This window comes from Mus musculus, chromosome X, assembly GCF_000001635.26.
Source record: "Mus musculus strain C57BL/6J chromosome X, GRCm38.p6 C57BL/6J".
Taxonomy (NCBI): Eukaryota; Metazoa; Chordata; class Mammalia; order Rodentia; family Muridae; genus Mus; species Mus musculus.
Window position 1 is genome coordinate 141,475,095 of NC_000086.7, and position 25,635 is coordinate 141,500,729.

General features: G+C 35.7%; 1 protein-coding gene across 5 annotated transcripts in view; it reads left to right on the top strand.

The window, feature by feature from the left end:
• Window positions 1-275: 275 nt before the first annotated feature.
• Window positions 276-25,635, top strand: part of Col4a5 (collagen, type IV, alpha 5) — a 213,867-nt gene continuing 188,507 nt past the window's right edge. For 3 of the 5 annotated variants that reach the window (XM_006528696.3, XM_006528697.4, XM_017318372.2), the window contains exon 1: window positions 276-721. In XM_006528696.3, coding sequence (XP_006528759.1) covers window positions 641-721 — 81 coding nt within the window. In that variant the 5' untranslated portion in view covers window positions 276-640. The remainder of the gene's footprint in view (window positions 722-25,635) is intronic. The other 2 variants (NM_007736.4, NM_001163155.1) reach the window with 2 other exon arrangements.

The following is a 25,635-nucleotide window of genomic DNA, read 5'->3' on the forward strand; positions in this document are numbered from 1 at the left end:
AGCACCACACTCTGAAATCCATCCGCTGGAAAAAATAGTCCCAGCTCAGGTCTGTTTGTCAATGGCTTTGATGCAGACATCTGAGGGAAAGCTGGACTGGCAGGCAAGAGTACTGTTAAGAGAAGCTGCCAATGAACAAACGAGAAATCTTTTTGGTTGGACTTGTGGGGTTCAGTCAACTTGTCTTGAAGTTTCCCTCCCTCAAATAACTGAGCGTCACTCCCTCGCAGGTTGCCGGTGCAGTGGGAAGCACTGGCGGAGTGATACGCAAATTCCCCAGCGCCAGCGGGGAGGGGGCGGTGCAGGGAAGAGAGCGAGGAAAGTAGATTTGTAGGACGTTGAGTGAGGAAAGTTTGCAAGTCCCAACAGAAGGCAAAGTGCTCCTGAGAGATCGGCTTTGGGGAGGGGAGGGGGGAGGGAAGAACAGCTTTCTTTTCTTGTTCTTGCTCTCCCTCTCTCTCTCTTATTTTAATCGCTTCCCTCTTATAAATCTCTTCCCCCAAGTGCACCAGCATAACCGGGACACTCACTGTCCCCTTTCTAGCTCTCTTCTCAATAACCCTTCAAGATTATGTCAATCGGTCTGAAGGGACCTGGGATTCCCTGCGGGTGCTGACGGAGCTGCGGGAGCCAGAGAAGAATGCAAGTGCGTGGAGTGTGCCTGGCTGCCGGCTGGTTCTTACTGGCCCTGTGTCTGTGGGGGCAGCCCGCAGAGGCTGCGGTAAGTCCTCCCTCCCGCCCCATCACTGCTCGCTCCAACAGAAACCACTGGAGCCTTTACCTTCCCTACTCTTTGACCTTGGCCAGGGAAGTCAAAATTGGCTTTAAGTAGAAAGAAATATAATTCCCAACTCTGGTCTGAGGGAAAATTCCAAGTGTTTAAAAACAGGGCCGCTTACTTCTCTGTAGCTACCTCTTCTGGGGCAAGAGTGGGCAGAGGGTGTGGGAGGCACATTAATGGGTCACTGGGCTCTGGAGGATATTTAAAACTTTTCTTCCTCTCTATCCCCCACCCAGGGTAGCTGTCTACCAGCTAGCTTCTTTCACTACTTGGACCCAGCCCAAGCACGATTTAACCTTGGTTTATAGTTTAAAATTTGGTTCCTCTAAAATTGAACTGTGGTCAGTGTGGTAATAGCCTTGATGGAGTTCTTCTCTTGGCATATGCTCTTTTCTTAAGCCACATGAACCCACCCCCCACCCCAGGTTTGTAAAGTTCTGCCCTGTTTTCTGACCTGTTGACATCATTCTTTTACAAAAGATAAAATAACCTATCAACCAGGACGAAGTAAAGAAGCATACATAGTCTTATGCTTCAGGAGTTTTGCACATTAAAAAAAAAAAGTTATGGGTTTCTGTTGGCTTGCACTTTTTAAACTCATAAAGGCACCTGAACAACTTGAGAGTTTGCCTTTCACCCATTTAAAGGACAAGAAGTCTCAGTTTTCCAATGGGAATGAGCTCTATGGGTTAGAAGAGTGGGGGAGGATGCTCACACGAAATGACAGAGCAAAAAGTTCCACTTGCCTTTAGGAATGTAGACTGGATACCACAGCCTGTTCCTGAGCAGGAAATCTGGGTAGTCCCAACACCCACTCTCCTTCTGGAGATAAGAGGTAAATGCAAAGGAATGAAGGGCTTTGCTGCAGAAAATATTCTCCAGTTTGAAGTCTACCCTACTTAATTTCATATAAACTGTGAACAACTAAATGTGTGACAAATTATTTAAGTATTATATTTGAGTACACAGAATGGATGTTTAAAACCACTTAAATATGGCATCATAGCTTAGGCCTTCACATGGTGGAGTGACTATCAATCCTTTAGACGCAGCTACAATATTACAGACATCTGGGTCTACATCAAAGTTAGCTTCCTTTTGGACTCAGCACACCTCAGATCACATTGCCCTCTGTATATGCTAGAAAAACTGTGTATACTGCTGTTACAAAAAGTAACTTTGATGTTATTGTAATCACAACATAATTATGATAGAAAATCTGTGGGAAAACTTGCACATCTAAAATGTTTTAGTTATGCATACCATCATTTTCCTCCATCAAAGTAGATATACGACTTAATAATGTTCTTTTGGTGCAGAGCATTTTTGATGGGGTATGGTTTCCGCAGTCAATATGGCTAAAGATGGTTAGAATAAATTATAATTGGGCTATAGAAAATAGTTCATTTGAAGCTCATCTTAGTGCCTTTTGTTTATAGCATTTGCCCTATGGGCAAAAACTTTGTGGATGACTTCTGAAGCAATCCTTCCTCTTAGTTACCATTTATACTTGTGTGTATAACAACACTGCATGCCAGTTGAAATTCATTTATATTAAAAATAAGATTTTTTTTTATTGACAAAACTTATGTGCAAGCTTACTTTCGTATTCTTAAAGTAACAAGTGTTTGTGAAGTAATTGGGATTTCCCCCTCCTATACAGTTTTGAAAGGACTTTTTAGTTCACACTTTCCTATGGTTAGAATTTTGTTCCTCTTTTAAATCTAGGGGTTTGTTGTTCCTTCCTCACAAATAAATGCCCTAGTTAAATGAAAGTTTTAATCATCTCAAAAATATGAATGGTATCTGCTCTCCATACTTGTGCTGGGGGTATTGGTCACCTTCTCCAGAGTGAAACTTGGCTGTACTTGGCTTAGTTTTTCACCAATGTCTTCTAATATTGAGGCTTTTATATCAGGAAGAACATTACTTCTTAAATTAATTTACTTTTTCATAGTTATATGACTTTACTATCTCTGGAGTCATGCCAAATTTAGATAACAAAAATATGTGAACTTTCTTTTTAAGGTAGAATGTTTATTAGGTAGAATACAATAACCCAGGTATTGAATGGTCAGCAGCAAGAAAACAGGGTAACTTTAGTCTGTAAGGATCATTTTTAGTGATAGAAAAAAATCATATTTTTAAATGTTAAGGTGACTATGGCTATACAAACTCTGTCAAAGAGATAAGCTTGTAGATTTAATGATATGTCTATAAATAATATGGAGAATTATACTACTTCTACCATACAAATGTTTGTAAGTTATTTTTGTTTTTCTTGGAAGTTATAGTATTATTTCTACAATTTAAACCATACTGTGTACCTTGTGACCATTTATAAGAACTTGTCAAGGGTAATAGCAAGGCTTTTGGCCATTTTTTTTCTATGAAATGTTCTATTCTATAGAAAAAATGCTCATCTTGCTTTCATTATTGTTTGTGTTTACATTGTTCAGTGTTTATTATGTGCTAAGTACTATGTTAGGATAGTAAGACAAATTTTGATATTTAGTCCTTTATGTGATGCTAGGGATTGAACCCAAGGTTCCAAGTGTACTGAATTTGCTCTGTGATTTGTTTTCTTAAGAGAGTACTAATGTATTTGTGTGTGTGTGTGTGTGTGTGTGTGTGTGCGCGCGCGCGCGCGCATTAAAAGCTACTTACTAGATGAGAAAACTATAAAACAGAGGTTAAGCAACTTGCTAAAAATCACATAGGTTGTGAATTTCAAATTCAGAGTTTGCCCCTAAGTCCCTTATATTGTCTCCTTTGCATGTAATCTATAGAATTATGCTATGTTAACATATATATGAATCTATATTACATTTTTTTAGACACAGAAGATGCAGTGTTGGTGATAATGGGGTTTGCTTCTATTACTGCTTATTTTATGTAAAGTAGTATAGCATAATGTAAATAAATTTACTTTTTAAAGATTAATTTGATCTCTATGTCTATGCAGACTGAGATAGTTTAAATGCAATCTAAAAGCAATCACAGGTTAAATGATTTTATGTAATCTCAATAAAATTTAGATTTATAAAACACCTACAACTTCTGATAGATGATTTTTCCATGAAAATAATTGACCTATGTTTCTTTTAAGCTTCCTCAGTTAGTTTGAAGTATGCAGAAATGTCCAGAAATATGCCTGTTGTCATAAATAGGAAATATATGGTGGTACAGTCTTGTCAAAAATGATCAATTCACTTTGTTGTTTTTTACTAACTTTCCTACACCTTCATATGTTGTTTTGTTCACTCAACCATCTATCTATCTTTATATATATATTATTTTGTAGTTTTAATAATCAAATTCAGGACATTGCACCCACTATCCGAAATCTTTACAATATACCCCCACCCCCAGCTCTGTGTCTACAGTATTATGTATATATTTCTGTATGTACCCATCGTATTATTTTTTTAACAGTGCATAATTTTCCGTGTTTTTACTTGACTCTTGCTGTTTGCAAGATATGATACTCTTTTTACCTTGAATTACCCTTGACAAATTGGTTAGAATAGTGTCTGCCAAATTTGTCCACTACAAAGTCGTTTTCTTTCCTTTATAAATAAGCTGATCTTATTAGACTGTACAGGGTGATATTGGGAGAGAGTCTAGGAAGCCAAATAATCTATATCTCATGATAGTTTCTTCAGAAATTCTAGCATCTGTTAATGTTTCTGGCATTAGTGATTGTTGTAGTTAAATTTGCCAAAGGTGCTTTCAATTTTCAAAAAATTTCTACATAAAATATCAAATTTTACTATAATACATTTTCACTGTTTTAAATTTACTATATAATTATTTATTCGATATGTAACAAAAATAAATATTTTCTTTATTTTTATTTATAATAAATTATTATTTTATTACAAGTATTTACTGAAATTATTATAAATATATACAGACCAGGAGTCTATTCACAGCTGTTTCTATATCCTTCAATGTGTTTCCATCAGCTTTGAGCATTTCCTCTATTACTAGCATCATAAAATGGTCATCTCCTTTCCTTCTTCTAATTTAGGAATGAGCCAGTTCACCAATGAGTCTATTCTTTTAACAAAATAGAGGTATTTAGAAACCAAGGTGTGGATGCTTGGCATGCTCATTCTGATTGAACTGTCATTTTATAGCCCTTTTCAGCAGACAAGCCTAGGAAATGCATACTATCTTAGTTTTATCTATAATCCTATCACACACACACACACACACACACACACACACACACACACACACACACACACACAGAGCTGTAGGCAATGTACCTAAATGGAACAATACATACATATAAATATTTGCTTCTGACATCAATCTATTAGAAGCTTTCTATATGTTGGAAATTATAATTCATAACAATATCTCAAATTGTAGTTAAATATCACTGAATAAACACACATATTTGCTGTGGTGGGGTCTCTTGTTTTGGGGGCTTTGGGGAGAGGGTAAGGGAGATGCTGGGAATTGAACCCCAGAATCTTGAACATGCTAAACAAGTCCTTCTGCAGTTAGCTACACCCTCATCTACAACTTGCTAAGTCTGCTCCTTCATTCTCTACATGGCTTTAAAGGCATGTCATGATATTTCCTGTGATTCAGCTTTCTTGTACATTACTTTTTACAGTATACTCTTTCCATTGTACCACATGAAAGGTTTTCTAAAACACACTACAGGATAGATATTTTGGTTCTCTTTCTTGCTTATCAGCCTTTGCTCAGTTCTAACAAAATAGCATGTTACATTTTCAGCAGATGCATATTGAACTCCTAATAACAAAAGAGTTGTATTTATACTGTTCTATTCAGGTAATATGCCCACAACACTATCCCTGCACACATCTCTCTCTCTCTCTCTCTCTCTCTCTCTCTCTCTCTCTCTCTCTCTCTCTCTTTCTCTCTCTGTTAGACAATTATCAATAAAATTAATACAATTTCCTGCTTTAATGGAGCGTTCTTGTTTCTCCATAATACCACAGCAATTGATGATTCTACCTTTCTTTGAACAAATGTAATATTTAGCATTTTTTAGACTAGTCTGTGCTTGATCATTTTATTTTATAGAATTTTTTGTTCTCTTTATTATATTATCATTATTTGGAGGCAATAATTATATGCTCCCTATTTAAAGAGTTTTTGCTGACTGTTTTGTCTATGACAAGTGATATTTGATCAACATTGGGAAACTAGAAAATAAGAAAAAATATAATGGAACAAAGAAAAATCTGACTACAATTCTACTAGCAGTCTAGAAATACCTTCTATTACCTTTGGTGATTTCCCCTTTTATAGACATAGTTTTTAAAAATAGTTTAAGTATGGGCTCATACTTTGTGCAATTTAATTTTAGTTTTAAGTTACAAAATCTTTATCTTAGAGTATGAAAAGTCTAGTTTAAAAACATTAATTTTAAGTAGCTTCTATAAATACAATTTATATTTCTGCAGACCACAATTTATGCATTCAACTTCTTGTTTTCTTGTTAAGGCAGGATCTTTCTACTTAGCCCAATCTTCCCTCCATCTTGCAACCCTTCTTCTCCAGACTTCTGAGTGTTTGAATTACACAATACACCCTCCACTGTCTTCCTACTTTTGTAAGATATATTTTTAAAATTCAAGATTTTCACTATTTTAATCAGTTATTCCATGAACATTTCTTTTTTATTTTTATTTATTATATCTAAGTACACTGTAGTTGTCTTCAGACACACAAGGAGAGGTGTCAGATCTCATTACAGATGGTTGTGAGCCACCATGTGGTTACTGGAATTTGAACTCAGGAACTTCGGGAGAGCAGTCAGCACTCTTAATTGCTGAGCCATCTCTCCAGCCCTCCATGAACATTTCTTATTTTGTATTTTAATCTCTAACTATTACTGCCTCTATCCTGAGTAATTAATGTGTTAAACACTTTTGCTACTTTAATTCTTTGAATCATTAATTAGATGCTAATAATCAGGAAACATATCTACACATAAACTAGGCAAACTTTTTTAGCAATGACATTTGTTAAGGAAATAGTGCTATTTTTACTTTTTAAAAATTATATTCTCTGAACACTAGAGGAAGGCAGGGGGACCCTGAATAGCAAGAGTAGGATTCTGGGAGGCAGAGGAGAACACAGCATACAGAATCAACTAACCTGAGCTGATATGGGCTCACAAAGACTGAAGTGGCAGTCATGGGACCTGCATGGATTTGTGCTAGGTTCCCTCTGCATAAACTCTGTGGTTGCTTAGCTTGGGGTTTTTATAGGATTCCCAAAAGTGTTGGGGGAGGTGTCTCTGACTCTTTGCCTCCCCTTGGGACACTTTTCATCCTACCGACTTGCCTTCTGAAGCCTTAATTTGAAAGGTTGTGCCTAGTCTTATTGCAATTTGTTATATCCTATTAGGTTGATAGCCCTGGGAGGCCTGCTAATTTTTTTTCTAAAGATCTAGGGGAGAGGGTATATTGGAGGGGTGGGGGGAGTGGAGGTATGGGAGGTTTCAGTAAGGATATAACATATGTAAAGTATAACAATAAAAATAAAAGCACTACAACAGCAAAATGTTATATTTATTTATAATTGACACATAAAGCATATACATAAATATACTGCTGTGTGGTGTTTTAAAATGTCTATTCAGTTTCCCTATGTACTTTCTGCAACCTCTGGAAATTACTCTTTGATTAGCAAATTCTCTGATCTTATTTATAGACTGTGTAGGGGAGATTTTTAGTATGTGTCTTAATGTGCCTTACTTTTTTCACATAACATAACAAATTACATTCCTCCCATGTTGTTGTAAGGACCTGTGTTTGTTCTTTTATATGAATGGATAATATTCAGTGTATATGTGCATTGCTTCTTTTTTCATTATCTAGGAATGGACACTTAGGTTCATTGTATTCTGTATTGTGAACCATGCTGCAGTGACCACTGATGCATAGATGTCACATACAGATTTAATTTGCTTCTGTTATATACTCAGTATTGAGACTGCCGAATCAGATAATAGGTCTACTTTTAATAATTGAGGAATGCCCATACATTCCATAATGGCTGGTTTAACTTGCACTCTACCCAACAATGTTCCACCTGCTGCCCTTTTCTCTGTATCATTGCAAGAACTTACTGTTTTGCGCATGCATGCATACGTGCATGCGTGCGTGCATAGGTGCATGCTTAGGTGTGTGTGTGTGTATGTGTGTGTGTGTGTGTGTGTGTGTGTGTGTGTGTGTGTCCGTGTTCATGAGCATGCATGCAGAGGATAAAGGAGGGCCTTGGGTGCCTTCTTTATTATCTCCATGTATTTTTTGAGACAGGGTCTCTTGCTGAACCTGAAGTTCAACTTTTGGGTAAGGCTGGTCACTGTGTTTCTTGCATCCTTCTGACTACATTTCTCAGTTTGTGAGTTATAGGCATGCAAAGTCATTCTTGGCATTTTTTGGGTGCCTAGGATCTGAAACAAGGTCCCTGAGCTTTCATAGCAAGCACTCTTATCCACTAGGTCATATCCCAGCTCCCCCCCCCCTTGTTTCTTTTTTTTTTTATTATGTATTTTCCTCAATTACATTTCCAATGCTATCCCAAAAGTCCCCCACACCCTCCCCCCCGACTCCCCTATCCACCCATTCCCATTTTTTGGCCCTGGCGTTCCCCTGTACTGGGGCATATAAAGTTTGCCTGACCAATGGGCCTCTCTTTCCATTGATGGCTGACTAGGCCATCTTTTGATACATATGCAGCTAGAGTCAAGAGCTCTGGGGTACTGGTTAGTTCATAATGTTGTTCCACCAATAGGGTTGCAGATCTCTTTAGCTCCTTGGATATTTTCTCTAGCTCCTCCATTGGGGGCCCTGTGATCCATCCAATAGTTGACTGTGAGCATCCACTTCTATGTTTGCTAGGCCCCGGCCTAGTCACACAAGGGACAGCTATATCACGGTCCTTGCAACAAAGGCTTGGTAGTGTATGCCATGGTGTCATTGTTTGGAGGCTAATTATGGGATGGATCCCTGGATATGACAGTCTCTAGATGGTCCATCCTTTTGTCTCAGCTCCAAACTTTGTCTCTGTAACTCCTTCCATGGGTGATTGTTTCCAATTCTAAGAAGGAGCAAAGTGTCCCCAAAGGTCGTTCTTCTTCAGTTTCATGTGTTTTGCATCTTATACCTTATATCTCGCTACAGGATCTCATTCTGTAGCCCAGGCTAACCTCAAGATCATGTGATATTCTCCTTTTTGCCCCTCAAGTTCCTGGATTACAAATATGCTCAATTTTTATCTGGGTTAATTGATTTTGTTCTACTGAATTTTAGAACTCATTATATATTCTAAATATTAACCACTTGTGTGATATATCCATGTAAATTATCTTGTCTCACTCTGTATCGTATCTATTTATTGTCATGATTGTTTCATTCCTATACCTAAAGATTTTGGATGATATAATGCTTAGTCTTTCCTTATGTGTGAATGTTTATGTGAGTCACACAGAAGTGAACTGTCCAAGGTAAGTTTGTAAATGTGATTAGGACAAGGTTTAAAGCGTTCTGGGATTATGATCTGATCCTAAGATTATTCCATACATGTTAAAACAGAGGAATCAAAGTATATCAAAAAAGGTGGGGGTGTATTTCATTGGTTAGGCTGTTAAATTCTCTCCAACCCCCCATAATTCCAGCTCCAGGAATCCAATACCTTCTGTTTACCTTTATCCCTTCCATAATTCCTCCCTATGATTGGCCATTTTACTTGTGTCATCATTTAACAACATTTTATTAAAACTATCTAGGGTATTTATTCACAAGGACCTAGATTCAAATTCTGCAAATTTTACATTCCCTCAGTTTTCTTCCTTAAGTGAAAGAGCCCACCCATTTTAAATGGCACTTTCTTTTTACCTATAATAAGGCTATTATGAATCTCAATCCACAAACTGTCTACCTCTCCTAGGGAAGTTTTGTGATGCATCTGGAATGTAAAGCTTTTCTACCTTCCTCCCTGACTCTTTTCACTACTCCACCATTGAAGCCTAGTAGGTTTTTCCTTAAGTAGCTGTGTATTTGTCTATTTCTTTTTCTCTCTTTCACCTTACCTTCTGCACTACTCCAGAAGCTTCACTCTGTTAGTCTATGTTATCCTTGAGGCAGGAACAGCAGAATTAAACTTGTCAGGATGTTTGGAACATGTGGCTCTCTATCCATTCGTACCATTCCTACTTGGTTTTCTCTCTGTGTTTTCTCAATACATAAATGGCTTCATTGCTTGCCTGCCAACTTTGTAGCTTCTACAATTAAAATGTATTCCTCTACAAAGTCACAAACTGTTGTGTAATTACTTCTCCAGGTGGCATTTAAATAGGTGAACTTTCAGTGTCTGAATGATAGGTATCTGCTTTTGCCAAATTACTTTTCAAAATGATTTTACCAAATAAACTTCTACCCATAATTTATAAGAGAGCCTAGGAGATAATCTTAAGATTATTTTCTATCTACTACAGGGACTATAGAGTTGACGCTCAATTTACAGCCACTTGGTTGGTTGATTTGGCCCTATCATCTAATGATTTTCTTTTTAAAATGTAATCATTCTATCATTTCATCCCCTTATTTAACGTAGCAAACACGGATTGAAAGTCATTTTCCAAAATATACTCTTGTTAATTAACATTATAAATGAATCACCCAGACACTTAGCTAAATCTTTATTACAAAATTAGTTTGGGATTTTTAAGAGAAGAAAATCTTAAGGGGTATTGGAGAGACATCTTGACTGTGATGTCTGTCACATAGGCTCCTTTAATTTTAGGAATCCAGATTCTCATTTTATGCATGAATGCTTGAGGATATTTACCTTCATAATTTGTGCAGGTCCAATTGTCCTTTATTCCTTTAGCAGCTTCTGCTGGCCTTTAACCAAAAGGCAGGATGGTGCCTGCCACTTTGTTGAAATGGGACTCTTGAATCCCTTGTTATTTGCTAATGGAAGACAATCAAAGGCAAATTCTACAAATGAAGCAGGTTTCTACTATAATTAATTCTTTAATTGATCATTTAGTCACAAAAATCTAGCATTGGTTACAAATGGATATAGAGAGCAAACCATCATTTATAAGGAAGTAATAATCTATTTAATCAAATTGCATTTTTCATAGTGAGTAATTAAATAAGACTAAGCAATTAAATCAAAATATTTGAATATTCCTCCTACAAGTCAAAGAATTAGGTTTAATTCTAGAGTTTTTTATAATGTATATAACATTTAGTCAGATATTTGGAGAAAAGTGGCCTTAAGAAGGAGAGACTAGGGACTGGAGAAATAGCTCAATGGTTAAGAACACTGATGGCTCTTCCAGAGGTCCTGAGTTCAATTCCCAGCAGCCACATGGTGGCTCACAACCATCTGTAAAGGGATCTGATGCCCTCTTCTGGTGTGTCTGAAGACAGATACAGTGTACTCATATAAATAAAATAAATAAATAAATCATTTATAAAAAGAAAAAGAAGACTCTAAACAGATACGTGGTGGTGAACATCTTTAAATTCCAATATTCAGGAGGCAGAGACAGGTGGATCTTTCAGAGGCCACCCTATGGCTCTCTAAGCCAAGGCCCGAGTTGTCAAGGTACAGGCATGGGCATTTTTTAAGTCAACTTAGCAGCTTATAGACATGGAAAAGGGTTGCCTGACTATATTTTCATTCTCTAGCCATAGTCTGTTAGTCTCACACTCTTAGTAAACGTTGGATTCTGGAAGAGATACTAAATTTTCATAAATTTTATCATTTACCACTAATTTAATATTTTAAGCAAGATCAAATTATTGTATGAATTTGAAGACATGAGTAGATATAATTTTGTGAGATTAAAATGTACTCACTTGCTAAACTTTTAATAAATGCCATTTACCAAATAATTTTTCTCCTAATTGAATCCACTTTTTTTTTTTTAAAAGAGGCCAGCCTAGTCTATAGGGTAAGTTGTAGGATAGTCAGGAATACACAAAGAAACTCTATCTCATGGACCACTCCCTAAAAAAACCCTGAGACATCATGAAAATTTATGATATTTCCTATATATTCTCTATTTATAAGACTATTCTTTATTTCTTAAAGAAAGGGAAGTCCTTCTCACAGTCTCACTATTTAATAAATATAATATGATTTCCTTTTGCATGCAAGAAAGATATATTAATGCATTTATATCAGAGTGCTTTCTGATTTTAGGGTTGAATGTTTAAATTTTGTGGATTTATTACTCTTTTAAATAAGTCTTCTGTAAGGATCTACTAATCCTTTTCCTTTTATGTATATGACTGTATGGTATATGACTGTATGATGCATACATACACACATGTATATGTTGTTGTTGTTGTTGGGAACCAATTATTGGTCTCTCTGCAAAAACAATACATGCTCTTAACCACCGAGTCATCTCTCTAGCACTGTAAATAAGTCTTTTAAATGTTACTATGTTTTAATTTTAATATGATGGTGTTAGTTACTGTTTTATTGCTGTGAAAGACACTGTGACCATCGCAAGTCATATAAAATAAAGCATTTATATGAGGCCCTCTTTACAGTTTTAGAGGGTTAGTCCATTAGTCCATGATCACCATGGTGGAAAGCAAATAGGCTTGGTGATGGAACAGTAGCTGAGGGCTTTACATCCTGATCAACAGCTAGGAGAGAGTGGAGGGGAGGGGGGCCTGGTTTGGGCCTATCCCCAGAGACACAGCTCCTCCAGCAAGGTCAAATCTCCTCTAACAAGGCCACACCTCTTAATTCTTCCCAAACAGTTCCACTTACTAGGGACCAATCATTTAAATATATGAGCCTGATCCTGGGTGCAGTTCTCATTCAAACTACCACAATGGAACCAAGTGGTAGAAATCTTTAATCTAGTTATTTTAAGATGGCAAGAAAGTCCAGAAACTACAACTTTTGTAATCATTTGCTCTACAGAAAACAACTAAATTATTATACAGAGAACACAAAGAGGTTGGTGAAATATGATGCTAGTGCCATGCAGAGGCAGCTGTGGAAGATGTCTGTTCAGAAACTTGTCCTAGCTCACAACAGTTTAGTGATTAGAAAGCTGTGAATGTAATCTTGTAATCTTATTTATCTTGGTGGCACAGAGCCAATACCAGACAGAAAATGGAAATATTGAGTTATGCTTATCTTTTCTGCTACTTTCAATAGAATTTCCAATCAAAGAGTTTGTTCTCCATGCTGGGTATTAAAAGAAACATTCTGATTTTATAAAGCATAGCAGAAGTAGCTGTTAGGTGATCATAGCAATTTTTAAGTTCTAAGGTGGACAAAAGTTTATGAAACCAGAATTCTTGTCTTGCACAACATATAGATGGGTTTCTTATTTATAATTTAGTATTAGTAGTTGTTAAGTGAGTGCATAGTTTGTCTGGGGAAATATCAATTTATTTGAAATATGCCCAGAAAAAAAATGCCCACCTAAAAAAAAATCAATAGATTAACTTACGGGAACTTTCAATATCAAAACTTTTCTAAAAAGGCATTTTTGTATATGAGACAAGTCCATTAATCCCAGGAAAGTAAAACACAAAATAGCTACCTAACAACTGCACCAAAACTCAACTTCATGTACCATTTCTCTACAAATTTTATAGTCATATTAATTCATGGATTTTGTATTTATTCTATAGTAATTTTGTATATATCTTTCCCCTTTTATTTATTCTTTTCTCACATATTACATCTATGCATGTCTTATATGCACTGTATTAATTTCATATCTGCATGTATTTGAATAGTATGAATAGTATTCAGTTTTTAATTATTAATGATTAGGAATACAATAGATTTTTACCTATTGACCTATTTGCTGTAGTTTTGGTGAAATTAATTTTAACATATTTTATAGGGTTTTCATCATTATGTGCATGATTATGTCAGCTGTGAATCAATATAAATTTACCAACCCTCCCCCACAGCCTTAACAATAGAACCTAGGACTTTATGCATCCTAGGGAAGGTCCCTACCATTGATTTCCAACCTTAGCTTTCTTTATAGTGTTCTCCTTTTGCAACTGCTTTTTTCTCCCTGATTTTATTGTCCATGGTATGGCCTTTATAAGAAGTTACCTTTCCTAAGGCTTAAAACAAATTTTCCACAGCTATCCAGCTTTTTTTATGGCAAAAGACAAATGTAGAAGGAATTATTGGAGCAAAATCTGCTTCAGCATTAAGAATATTATAGAGTTATCTGTGTTGTATGAAGAGGTTAAAGGTCAATGTTGGGTGTCTTTTTCAATAGATCTCCATACTATATTTTGACATAGAGTAGATGGGTGGCCAGTAAGAATATGGCTATGCCTCGCTCCACATCACCAGTGTTGAGGTTACAGGTTCCTGTCATCAGACCTGTGTTTGACATGGGTGCTGAGGATCCCCACTTGTGCATCAAGCTTTGCACCCACTCAGCCATTTCTCTATTCTTTGCATTTACACTTTTAAACATAAATCCTTTTTATTTGTACAGTCTTACAGCTAGAAGTTGTCATCAATGTGTGAATGCTTGTATGTATGTATGTATATACATATGTATGTATGTGGATATGTGTGTATCTATTTCTATTTACACATCTACTCATACCTATAGTATAAGAATTAGCTCAAGAACAGTGATCATATTACATACTTCTATACTTTGCATCATCTAGCATACTTACATTAAATTAATGGAAAATAAAAACTTAGGGTTAATTACTTTTCTCATACTCAAAGTATCATTTTTAACTATAGGATAGTGCTATGTGCTGTGATTTTTATAAAAGGAGAAGATTGGGATCATTCACATAATATAGAGAAACACTGTATGCTTTAATTTCTTTTTATGCATTTATTATTATTATTATTATTATTATTATTATTATTATTATTATTATTATTATTTACAATCCAGTCATTGACCCTCCTGGCTTATTTCTATGAGGAAAATGTATCCTAACATTTCTTTATTTTGACTTAGCTTTATCTTGTAGTGCTTGAAAAATGTCCTATGTTAATATATTTTGAGCCAGTTGAAGTTAATATAGCCTCATGAAGCTTTCTACAATAAAAAGGTATATTTCAGCTTTGTTATCTTTTCTGAGTAGTTTTTCTAGCTGGCTATAAATAAGCCAGTTTGTTCAGGGTCTATACCAATGGTAATTTTCAGATTTTCTTTCTCTTTTTAAAATAATACAGTCATTTCCTTTTACATGAGATTTTTAAAATTTAGCTAAACAGTCTCCTGCCCCATGTTAAATCTTTTATCTTGTAAATGTTTATATACCCATTTTGTGCATTTTCTCATTAACACACCATGCTTATTTTCTAAAGACACTTTACAAACTTCATAAGAAGAGAGATAATATATTTCTCCCTTCCTGTTCTCAAAATCGAGTGATCGTTTTGGGTTCAATGTCTTTGCTTCAGCAAGTATATTGAAGTTATAGGAATTTGGTTAATGGTAAAAAGATTCATCCTTAACAGTAACTTCTCTCAATTCTATTTGCTTGCTTATCTTTTATAGCCTATTTGGGCATTCCATTTTTCTCTGCAGTTCCAGCAGACTTCTTTTTTGTTACAGTACAAACTCATTAGACCTTATCACTGTCTTCATGCTTTCATTTATGTCTAGAGTATAATGGGAAAACCACAAAGACTAATGCTGGCAACTAACAAGTGATATCAAACTGAAAAGGTCACCATTTTTAGAGGCTGAAATAAAGGTTCATCCTCAGAGGCTCAGATTTGTTATCCAGACTAATTGACTGCCATTTTTGGATTTGTAGCATGACAGTCTTTCCATTAAGGATGTTGTTTGCATTACCTATACTTCATTATGCAGAGACAGGGAAAACAGAGACATGGTATTCCTTTAGATGTGTGAGTCATTATAATATGAAATCTACAATCAATCTACTGAAAAATAATGGCAGATTCAAAATTAGGCATTACTGATTTTTGAGGTACTGTCAACATTATACTACTCAGGGTATGTTTTAAAATAAGACCTCAATTGAATTGGGAAAGACTGGAATTTTTTAGTGGTAAAATTGTATTACAGGCTGTACTCTTTCTTAGCTTTGCTTGCATGTCTACTTTTAAAATATATGTCATATGTTCATATTGTTTAGAACATATTTTTAAATTATAAGAGTGTTTAAACATCAATAGACTGGGGAAGTATTACAAGAGACAATAGTCTCAATATAGATTCTGACAAAATCAGTTAATAATAGAAATATACATTCATTAGAACTGTAACTTGGTTGCTTTTAGGTAAAATATTATGGCACTTAAAATTTTAGCTCCTTTTGTAAATTTAGAAAGCCATCACACACACACACACACACACACACACACACACACACACACACGCACACACACATGCACATGCACACACACACACACCCGTAATAGATTGACAGTAAATTTTCTATATTATCTTGTATCTAAGTTTTTTTTTAAATTGTTGTGACAAAAAATCGTGATCAAGTCAATTTGTAAAACAAAGAGTTTAATTTGTGGCTTATGGTTTTAAGACCATCATGACAGGGAACTTGGCAATAGGTAGTCAGGCATTGTTCAGAGGCTCCAGAGATCTAACTTAGAGCTTATATCTGATCCACAAGCATAAGGCAGGAAGACAGTTTGGGAAAGCTCAAAAACCACCCCTAGTGATGCACCTCCTAATCTTTCCCAAAGAATTCCACCAACTAGAGTACCAAACATTCTAATAAATGAGTCTGGGGGGGGGCAACATTCTCATTCAAACAACCACATTCCACTCCCCATATGTCTGTAGCTATATCATAGTGAAAGATGTGTTTAGAACAACTTCTAAAGTCGCACCTCATCATGAAACTTCTTTAATAAGATAGAAATCCTGCGAAAATAATGGATTCATATAAGTGGGAAGGAGTTTGCTCCAGAGTCTTGGCTGAAGCGTCTTCAGGTGTTATGCGTTCTAGCTCAATGAACATTTTCTGTGAAGATTGCGTGCATAGAAACAATATTTCTTTTATATGGAGTGATTTTATATTTTTAGTGTAAAGCAGATAAAGAAGGTTTATTCCTTTTGGTCAAACTGAGTAGAGGCACACAGAGGACAAGTGACCACCCAACTCCATCTTTTAGCTACGTGGAGATATTTTAAAGAATGTTAAAGTAACAATAAACCATGTTTAAAATCTAAGTTTGTACTATATTTTACATTTCCTACATAGGAATTGAATTAGAAAACCAATTTTTTAAAACACATGTTAACCTCCTTGTGAAACTCTTATGGCCCATGGTTTTATCTTATGTCTGCAGATATGGTTGACTATTCATCCCTAAACAAGGTATTTTTCTATGCCCTTTTAGGCTTAGGGAAATACAGAACAGGAAATTAAAAGAATTTAAGGGCTAAAAACCAGGGGAAAGGGCTGCTGAAAAAAAATGAACATCTTCTGAACAAGACAGAATTATAACTATGCACTCATAATGGCTTCAGATACACACAGAATAGGAATGTCAATCTAGGTATACATTGAAGAAAGGTTTGCAAGCCCTACTACTCATCTCTAAACTAGATCCTGGAAGAGGGATAGTCACTGCCTCCAGTTGTGTATATACCGAACTTCAGTAGATAGTCCAAATCCAGTTGTTATATAAGCTGCCTTGGTTAAAGAAAATGGGTCACAGGGAAAAGAAAGGAGGGAAAAAAATAGAAGTCAAGAGTTAGGAAAGGGAATGGGTAGAGGGAAGAGAGAAGGAGTAGGCTATAGCAGGGAGGATGGAGGGAGAAAGTCATTTCAATGCAATATATACATACAAGAAATTGTCAAGGAACTAACTAGATGAAAGGAGGGAAGGAGCAAAGTTTCTTAGCAGTCCTTTGAGATGAAACTCAAAAGCCACCCAAATGGCATACATAGCTACTGCTATATTTAAAGCACAGCTTTATATATAGTGAAAAGTCAGCAGCCTTGTTCTTGGATATGCTTTTTTCTTTCCCGAGAGTCTTTACTTCTGTTTTCAAGAAACTCCAACATTGTATCATACTGACCAGTAGTAACCCCAGTTGATATCCCTTTTGACAGTATCTCTGGGCTGGGTCTCTTGATGTAACACATCTGACTAAAGACATTTATTTAAAGTGAAACAGAAGACCAGGTACTGTGGCTTATGCCTGTAATCCCAGGACTTGGCAGGCTGAGGCAGGAGGATTATCATGAATTTATGGTCAGCCTGTGTTACATAGTATATTCTATGCCAGTCTAGGCTTTGAAGATTTTTGTTTTCGTTTTTTAAATTAAAGGGTAGAAACATTTAAAGGATGACATGTTTTGACTTCTTTCTTTCCAATTTGTATCCCCTAGATCTCCTTTTGTTGTCAAATTGCTCTGGCTGGGACTTCAAGTACTATATTGAATAGGTAGGGAGAGAGTGGACAGCCTTGTCTAGTCCCTGATTTTAGTGGGATTGCTTCGAATTTCTCACCATTTAGTTTGATGTTGGCTACTGGTTTGCTGTAGATTGCTTTTATAATGTTTAGGTATGGGCCTTGAATTCCTGATCTTTCCATGACTTTTTGCAAACTTTATATGCCCCAGTACAGGGGAATGCCAGGGCCAAGAAATGGGAGTAGGTGGGTAGGGGAGCAGGGCAGGAGGGGGGTACAGGGAACTTTTGGGATAGCATTTGAAATGTAAATAAAGAAAATATCTAATAAAAAATCAAAAAAAAGGGAAACAGAGCTAAAAAAAATGACATGTACTAATAAAATACTGATCCTAAGGTTATGAGTACTTTTTGCCATTAAATGCATTTTCTCTTTTAATAGCTATTAATTTTTCCATAAAATATTCTTAAATATTGATTGCATTTGATTATGTGAATATTTATTGAGTATTGAATTATTATTTGATATTTCTATATTTTTGGACGTTTTGAAACAGAGCTCACTCATTTGTATAGTCTTGGATGGCCTGAAACTCACTCTGTAGACTAGTCTAGCCTCAAACTCAGAGATCTGCCTACCTTTTGCCCCAAAGTTCTGGGATTAAAAGCATGTGCCATGTAACCTGGCTTAGCTTAGGATTTAGACAGTTTACTCATTACTTTTGTCTGGAATTGTTTTCATGACATCAGTGTAACTAAAGGGAAGGAAAAGTAGGTTTACAAGCAATACAAAGTTTTGTTTTTTCAATCACGATTTCCAGTAAATAACAGCAGCTTTCCAAAAGGAAGAATTTTAAACATTTTGGATTGAGAGCATTTGTAATTTGAAAGAGTCATGGTCATTTTCTAGTAGACACATTAGGATGGGAGCTTAGCAGATGTTAGGCCCTGTGCTTAGTTCTAGTCACACCCCCTCAATACAATATTTATTCAAAGTGTTGAGCCATATTACCTCCTGCAACCTTTCCTCATCTCAGGTATGAATTATCAAGGAAAATAAAATTTCAAAGCAAACAAACCTTGATGAATTTAGTTGGGAGGCAATTCTATAATAAAGCTGAAAATAAGACCTCAGCATGGCCTTTTCCAGCACTACAGGATTTCCCTATAATAATTACCTCTTTAAAAATTAAAGGAGAGAGAAGGGTTAGAGGATGGTAGACACTAAGACAGGAGTTTTCCTTATTATACCCATTCTCTTAGTTACAGTAAGAATTTTTCAACACGTGCTGTTTAAAGCTAAGTACAACAAAATTTTAAAGGTTTGAACAAAGATCTCTATTGTCAAGAGGATGTAGATTTTTCTCATTGGGTCTTGAAGTGTATAGGCAAACGCAGCTGGGAGAAATGAGAGTGGCATTCCATTAGACATGCCATGTACATGCTCTTTGAGGATTCTGCACGTCTCTTCGCCATTCCTTTGTCAGGTACTCATAAGGGAGTGTGGGAGGGACTTTTGGCTTTTCCACATTGCTGCCTTCATCTGTTTGATCACAGCAAGCTGTTAGGCTTGACTTTATTAATGAAGCAGAGAGGGAATGCTCAGAAGCTATCTTGGATACCAAAGAATGAGTAAATGGATGGACACTCTGCTTTAGTAGTTTGGTGTTGTGCACTAGGCAGGAAATAGTCTTGCTCTGCATGGCTGTCCAAAATATATGAAAGAGCTAGCTTTGAAGTTTCCAGGGCAGTGTAGTGTAGTGATTTAGTTTAGAGCATTGATATCATACTTGATTTTAGTTGTTTCTCCTCTTACTACCAATGACACTATTATTAGTAGATTAAGATATATTAATGCCCGACAGAGTTAATATTTCATAAATGAAATAACTGACTTCCCATGGGATATGTAATAATTTTTCAAATGTAATTTAGATCAAATTATAATTTTTGTGTAATACATATTAAAATATTATTAGGGTTGGTCTTAGACCTAGTTTATTTGTCTCCCTTTCCAGTCCATTTTTGTTTTCTATGACACTTTACCATAGGTTGAAAAGATGGTGCTAAAACAGGTTTTTAGTTTATCTTATGAATATTTGTTAGTCACTTTGTGATTTGTGTATATATCAATATTTGATATATTTAAAACACATGCACTTTTGGAAAGGTGGTAGCTTATTGGAAATGAAATGGCTCCAAAATAGAAATAGGAAAACAGGGAAATGGGAATAATTCTAAAGAGAAAATCAGAACTAACATGTTTGTATGCAGCTCCATTGAGGGAGAACTGTTGAAAGTACTTTCTCGCAATTTCTTAGGAAACGTTTGTAGACTTTACATTACTAGATTACTTTTGGTTAAACTGAGTGATAATAACAGGGAAGCTATGAATATCTCTGTGCATATATGTTACGTTTGTGTTGATTATACCATCTTACCCAAAGACAATTTAAGTAAATACTTTAAATATTTCAGTAAATACAGCATGGCATTTAGCAAATTTTAAGGAAACAAGTGAATAACTTAGCTATTCCAACAATGTTTTGCCTCCGCATTCCTTGGCACAAACAGAGACCTCAATGAAGCATCCCTCACGGGAGTTGCCTGGGGACATCTTACAGAAAAAGCCCAGGTCTCAATTCAGCCTCCTCCTTTATTATTTTCTTTTGTAAAATCATTATTATTGGAGTATAATTTACATATGTTAAAACACACCAAGTCTTAGTGAAAATGTTAGCGAATTTTGACAAACATGTTTACTCACAGCATCAGAGTACTGACCAGTTTCAACACTCTAAATAGTCAGACTCGCAGTTTTGCAAATCAAACTCTATCTGTACACTGGGAAAATGTTGAACTGCTTTGTCACTATGAAGATCTACGTACAAGCCACTTTGGACATGTGATTTTCATTTCTCTTGTATGAATGCAAAAGAATAAATTTGCTGGGTCATATAAGAATATATTTAACCTTATAAGTAACACTAGAAGCATTTGCTGAAGTGATTGTATTATATTACATTTCCACCAACAGTTTATACATTTTTTTAACTTACTGACTTACTGGGTATGTAATGCAGGACTTACATAGCATCAGGATTTTTCCTTTTTCTTTCTTTTCTCTCTCTTTTTCCAACTGGATATTTTTTATTTACATTCCAAATGTTATCCTCTTTCCAGGTTTCCCCTCCACAAACCCCCTATCCCATGCCCCCTGCCCCTGCTTCTATGAGGGTGCTCACCCACACACTCCTACCTCCCCGCCCTGGCTTTTCCCTACACTGGGGCATCAAGCCTTCACAGAACCAAGGGCCTCTCTTCCCATTGATGCGCTACAATGCCATGCTCTGTTACATATGCAGCTGGAGCCACGGGTCCCTCTTTAGTTGGTGGTTGAGTCCCTGGGAACTCTGGGGGTTCTGGTTGGTTGATATTGTTCTTCCTATGGGGTTCCAATAACCTTCAGCTCCTTCAGTCTTTCCCCTAACTCTTCCATTGAGGTCCTTGTGCTCAGTCTGATGGTTGACTGCAAGTATCTGCTTCTGTATTTGTTAGGCTCTGGCAGAGCCTCTCAGGAGACAGTTTTATCATGCTCCTGTCAGCACGCACATCTTGGCATCCACAATAGTGTCTGGTTTTGATGTCTGCATATGGGATGGATCCCCAGGTGGGGCAGTCTCTGGATGGTCTTTTCATCAGTCTCTGCTCCACACTTTGTCTCTATTTTGTTCCCCCTTCTAAGAAGGATGGAAGTATCCACACTTTGGTCTTCCTTCTTCTTGAGCTTCATGTGGTTTGTGAACCGTATCTTGGGTATTCTGAGCTTCTAGGCTAATATCCACTTATCAGTGAGTGCATACCATGTGTGTTCTTTTGTGATTGGGTTACCTCACTCGGCATGACATTTTCTATTTCCATCCATTTGCCAAAAATTCCATAAATACATCGTTTTTAATAGCTGTACTAATAGTTTTTAATAGTAGTACTCCATTGTGTAAATTTACCACATTTTCTGTATCCATTCCTCTGTTGAAGGACATCTGGGTTCTTTCCAGCTTCTGGCTATTATAAATAAGATCAGAGTCACATCATGTAGCCCCGCCTGGACTAGAACTTGCTGCATAGGCTAAGTTGGCCTTGAACTCACAGAGATCCACTTGACTCTGCCTCTCTAGTGCTGGGATTAAAGGCCTACTCCACCACAACCAACTCTCAATCAGGATCTTTTATATTATGGCTATCTTGGTAATGGATATGAAGTAATTATCTTGGTTTTTTAAATTGCATTTTAATTTTTGTTGATCTTTTCATGTGGTTATTGAACATTCAAATCTTTTTGTCTTGAGACAAATATCCTCTTAAAATGTTATTAATATTATAGTAACTGCGTGTATTTGTGATGTTAAGAACAATTTACATATTGTCATTGCATCTTCTTTTTTATTTATGTTTTTATATGTACGTGTATGATCCAAGGATACCCAAACTATTTTGCCTAGTCTGTGGACTATATTTTTTTTTCTTAATTGTATATTTGAATTAGAAGAACTTAAATTTTTTGATATAATGTCAAATTTATCATTTAAAAATATTTATCATTGTTTTTACATTATGTACAATACTCCTTTAATTATTAAATGTTGCTTATTTTTATTCTACATATTTAACTTAATCTCTATAATTAGTACTTTTGAGCCAATCAGAATTATTTTCTGTACAGTATGAAATAAAGGCCCTACTTAACTATAAATATTTTTATTTTTTCAAAATACTATCTGACATCCGAAAAGTACATTGTGTCCATTTTGTCCTTCCCCAGCCTCAGAAACCCCTCAGTCACCTTGTGTAATGTTAGCTTTATCCATTCTGGATTTTTCATAGAGTTAGAATCATACATTCCAACCTATACATCTCTTTACCAACATTTTAAAACTTTTTATGGCCATTATAATTAAACAGTATTTAATGTTTCTTTGTTATAGTTTCACTTTTCATTTTGTAATCTGTAAATTTTCACATGTTTTGTATGAATTTGTCCATAATTTTTGTAACAATATCTCTATTCAAAGCCTTTTTTAAAAAATGGGTCATATGTGCTTTTTCTTTTGATTTAAAAGAGAAATGTATATATTCTGGATATTAGACAAGTTGATTATTTGCATATATTTTCTCCCATTTCATAGTTGTCTTGTCATTTTTGTGATAATGTCTCTTTATTATATTGTCTTTTTTTTTTAAGAAAATGTTTCTTTTAGCCCATGCTTGTCTTGAACTCACTATTTGGACAAAACTGGCCTTGAATTCCTGTGTGTTCTATATTGCTGAGTTACAAGTGTTAACTGCCATTCCTGGTCCTAATGTCTTTTGATATGTAATTTAAAATTTTTCTTAACGCCTATTTTTTTATTTTGTTGCTTATACTTTTGATTTCATACCTAAGCCACATCAAAGGCAATGACGATTTGGCTCTACTTTCTCCTAAGAGCGTTCTGGATCCCACGCATAAATCCAAGTCATTGCTCTATGTTGTGAATGCTGTGGAGTAGAGGTTCAGTTTTATTATTTTGTGTATAGATTTCTTTTTGCCCAGCACTATTTGTTAATATTATTTCCCTATTCAATACTATCCTCACTTTTGTTAGCAATCAGTTTATCATAAATATGTGGGCTTCTTACTGGATTCTCATCATCCCAGTTCCCCACAGTTTGGTGTACTTATTTCTCTACATTTAAATTTGTAATCAAGAATCACAAATCATACAAGATCTTTTTCTTTTTCTAGATAGTTTTGAGTCTTTGGGTCCCTCTACAATTCCATGTGACTTGAAGAATGGCTTTTATGCGGTTTGAAGATTAGCTTACCATTTGTGTAAAAAAAAAGAAAAAAAAGTTGTTGAAATTTTAACAGTGTTTTCATTGAATATATGAATTGCTTTGGATATTGGTGCAATTCTTAAAGGCACTAAATCTTTCGATCTAAGCACTAAATTATTCAATGTAGGAGCATACACTCTCTTTCCATTTACTTGGGTCTTTTGAAATTATTTTTCTCAATGTTTGGTAGGATTTCTGTGTCTATGTCTTTTATCATTTAGATTAAATTTTATCCCTGCATAAGTTGCTTAAATTATTTTGTAAGTGTAATTTCAAAATTTTAACATTATTTTATGTGTATGGGTGTTTTGTCTGCATATATCTATCTGTACACTACATGTGTGCCTGCTGCTTGTGGAGGCCAGAAGTTACAGATTGTTTTGAGTTACCATGTGTGTGCTTGTACTTGAACCTGAGTCCTCTTCAGTAGAGACTGCCATATCCAGGGATCCACCCCATAATCAGCATCCAAACGCTGACACCATTGCATACACTAGCAAGATTTTATTGAAAGGACCCAGATGTAGCTGTCTCTTGTGAGACTATGCCGGGGCCTGGCAAACACAGAAGTGGATGCTCACAGTCAGCTAATGGATGGACCACAGGGCTCCCAATGGAGGAGCTAGAGAAAGTAGCCAAGGAGCTAAAGGGATCTGCAACCCTGTAGGTGCAACAACATTATGAACTAACCAGTACCCTGGAGCTCTTGACTCTAGCTGCATATGTATCAAAAGATGGCCTAATCGGCCATCACTCGAAAGAGAGGCCCATTGGACTTGCAAACTTTATATGCCCCAGTACAGGGGAACGCCAGGGCCAAAAAGGGGGAGTGGGTGGGCAGGGGAGTGGGGGTGGGTGGGTATGGGGGACTTTTGGTATAGCATTGGAAATGTAAATGAGCTAAATACCTAATAAAAAATGGAAAAAAAAAGAAAACTCAGTATTCACAACCACTGAGCCATTTTTCCAGTTCTTGGAAATGTTTTCTTGATTTCAGTTTTATTGTAAATATGTATAAACAATTCTGTCATGGTCTTATATAATCAATTGTGAATTTTCATTACTTATTAACAGATTTCAATCAATTGTGTCAAATATGCTCATTGTTTATTTTGTAAAATTAATAGTTTTAGTTATGCCTTTTCTTTAAATTATTTTATTCTGAATGTGTGTGTGTGTGTGTGTGTGTGTGTGTGTGTGTGTGCAGGCTGATCTTTGTGTCCTTTGACAGTTGGATTATAATGGAGCTCTCTGGATCTCTTTGAGGTTACTCTATGTAGAAATTTTTGAATGTCCATACTCATATCCTTTAGCATACAAGTAAATCTTTTTCATATTATTTCTTCAAATGATTTTTTTCCTGAGGCATTATCTTTCTCTTTTTGTTGCAGACTACCATCATGTGTATGCTGGACTGTTTAATGGGGTCATTTAAAATGTCTCTAGATCTTCTCAATTTTCATGTTTTTGTTTTAAACAGGATAATTTTGAATCTTTTATCTTCAAATTTGTGGGTAGTCTCTTCTGCTAACTAATTTTTGACCCCTGGATTAAAATTTTCATTTCAAATA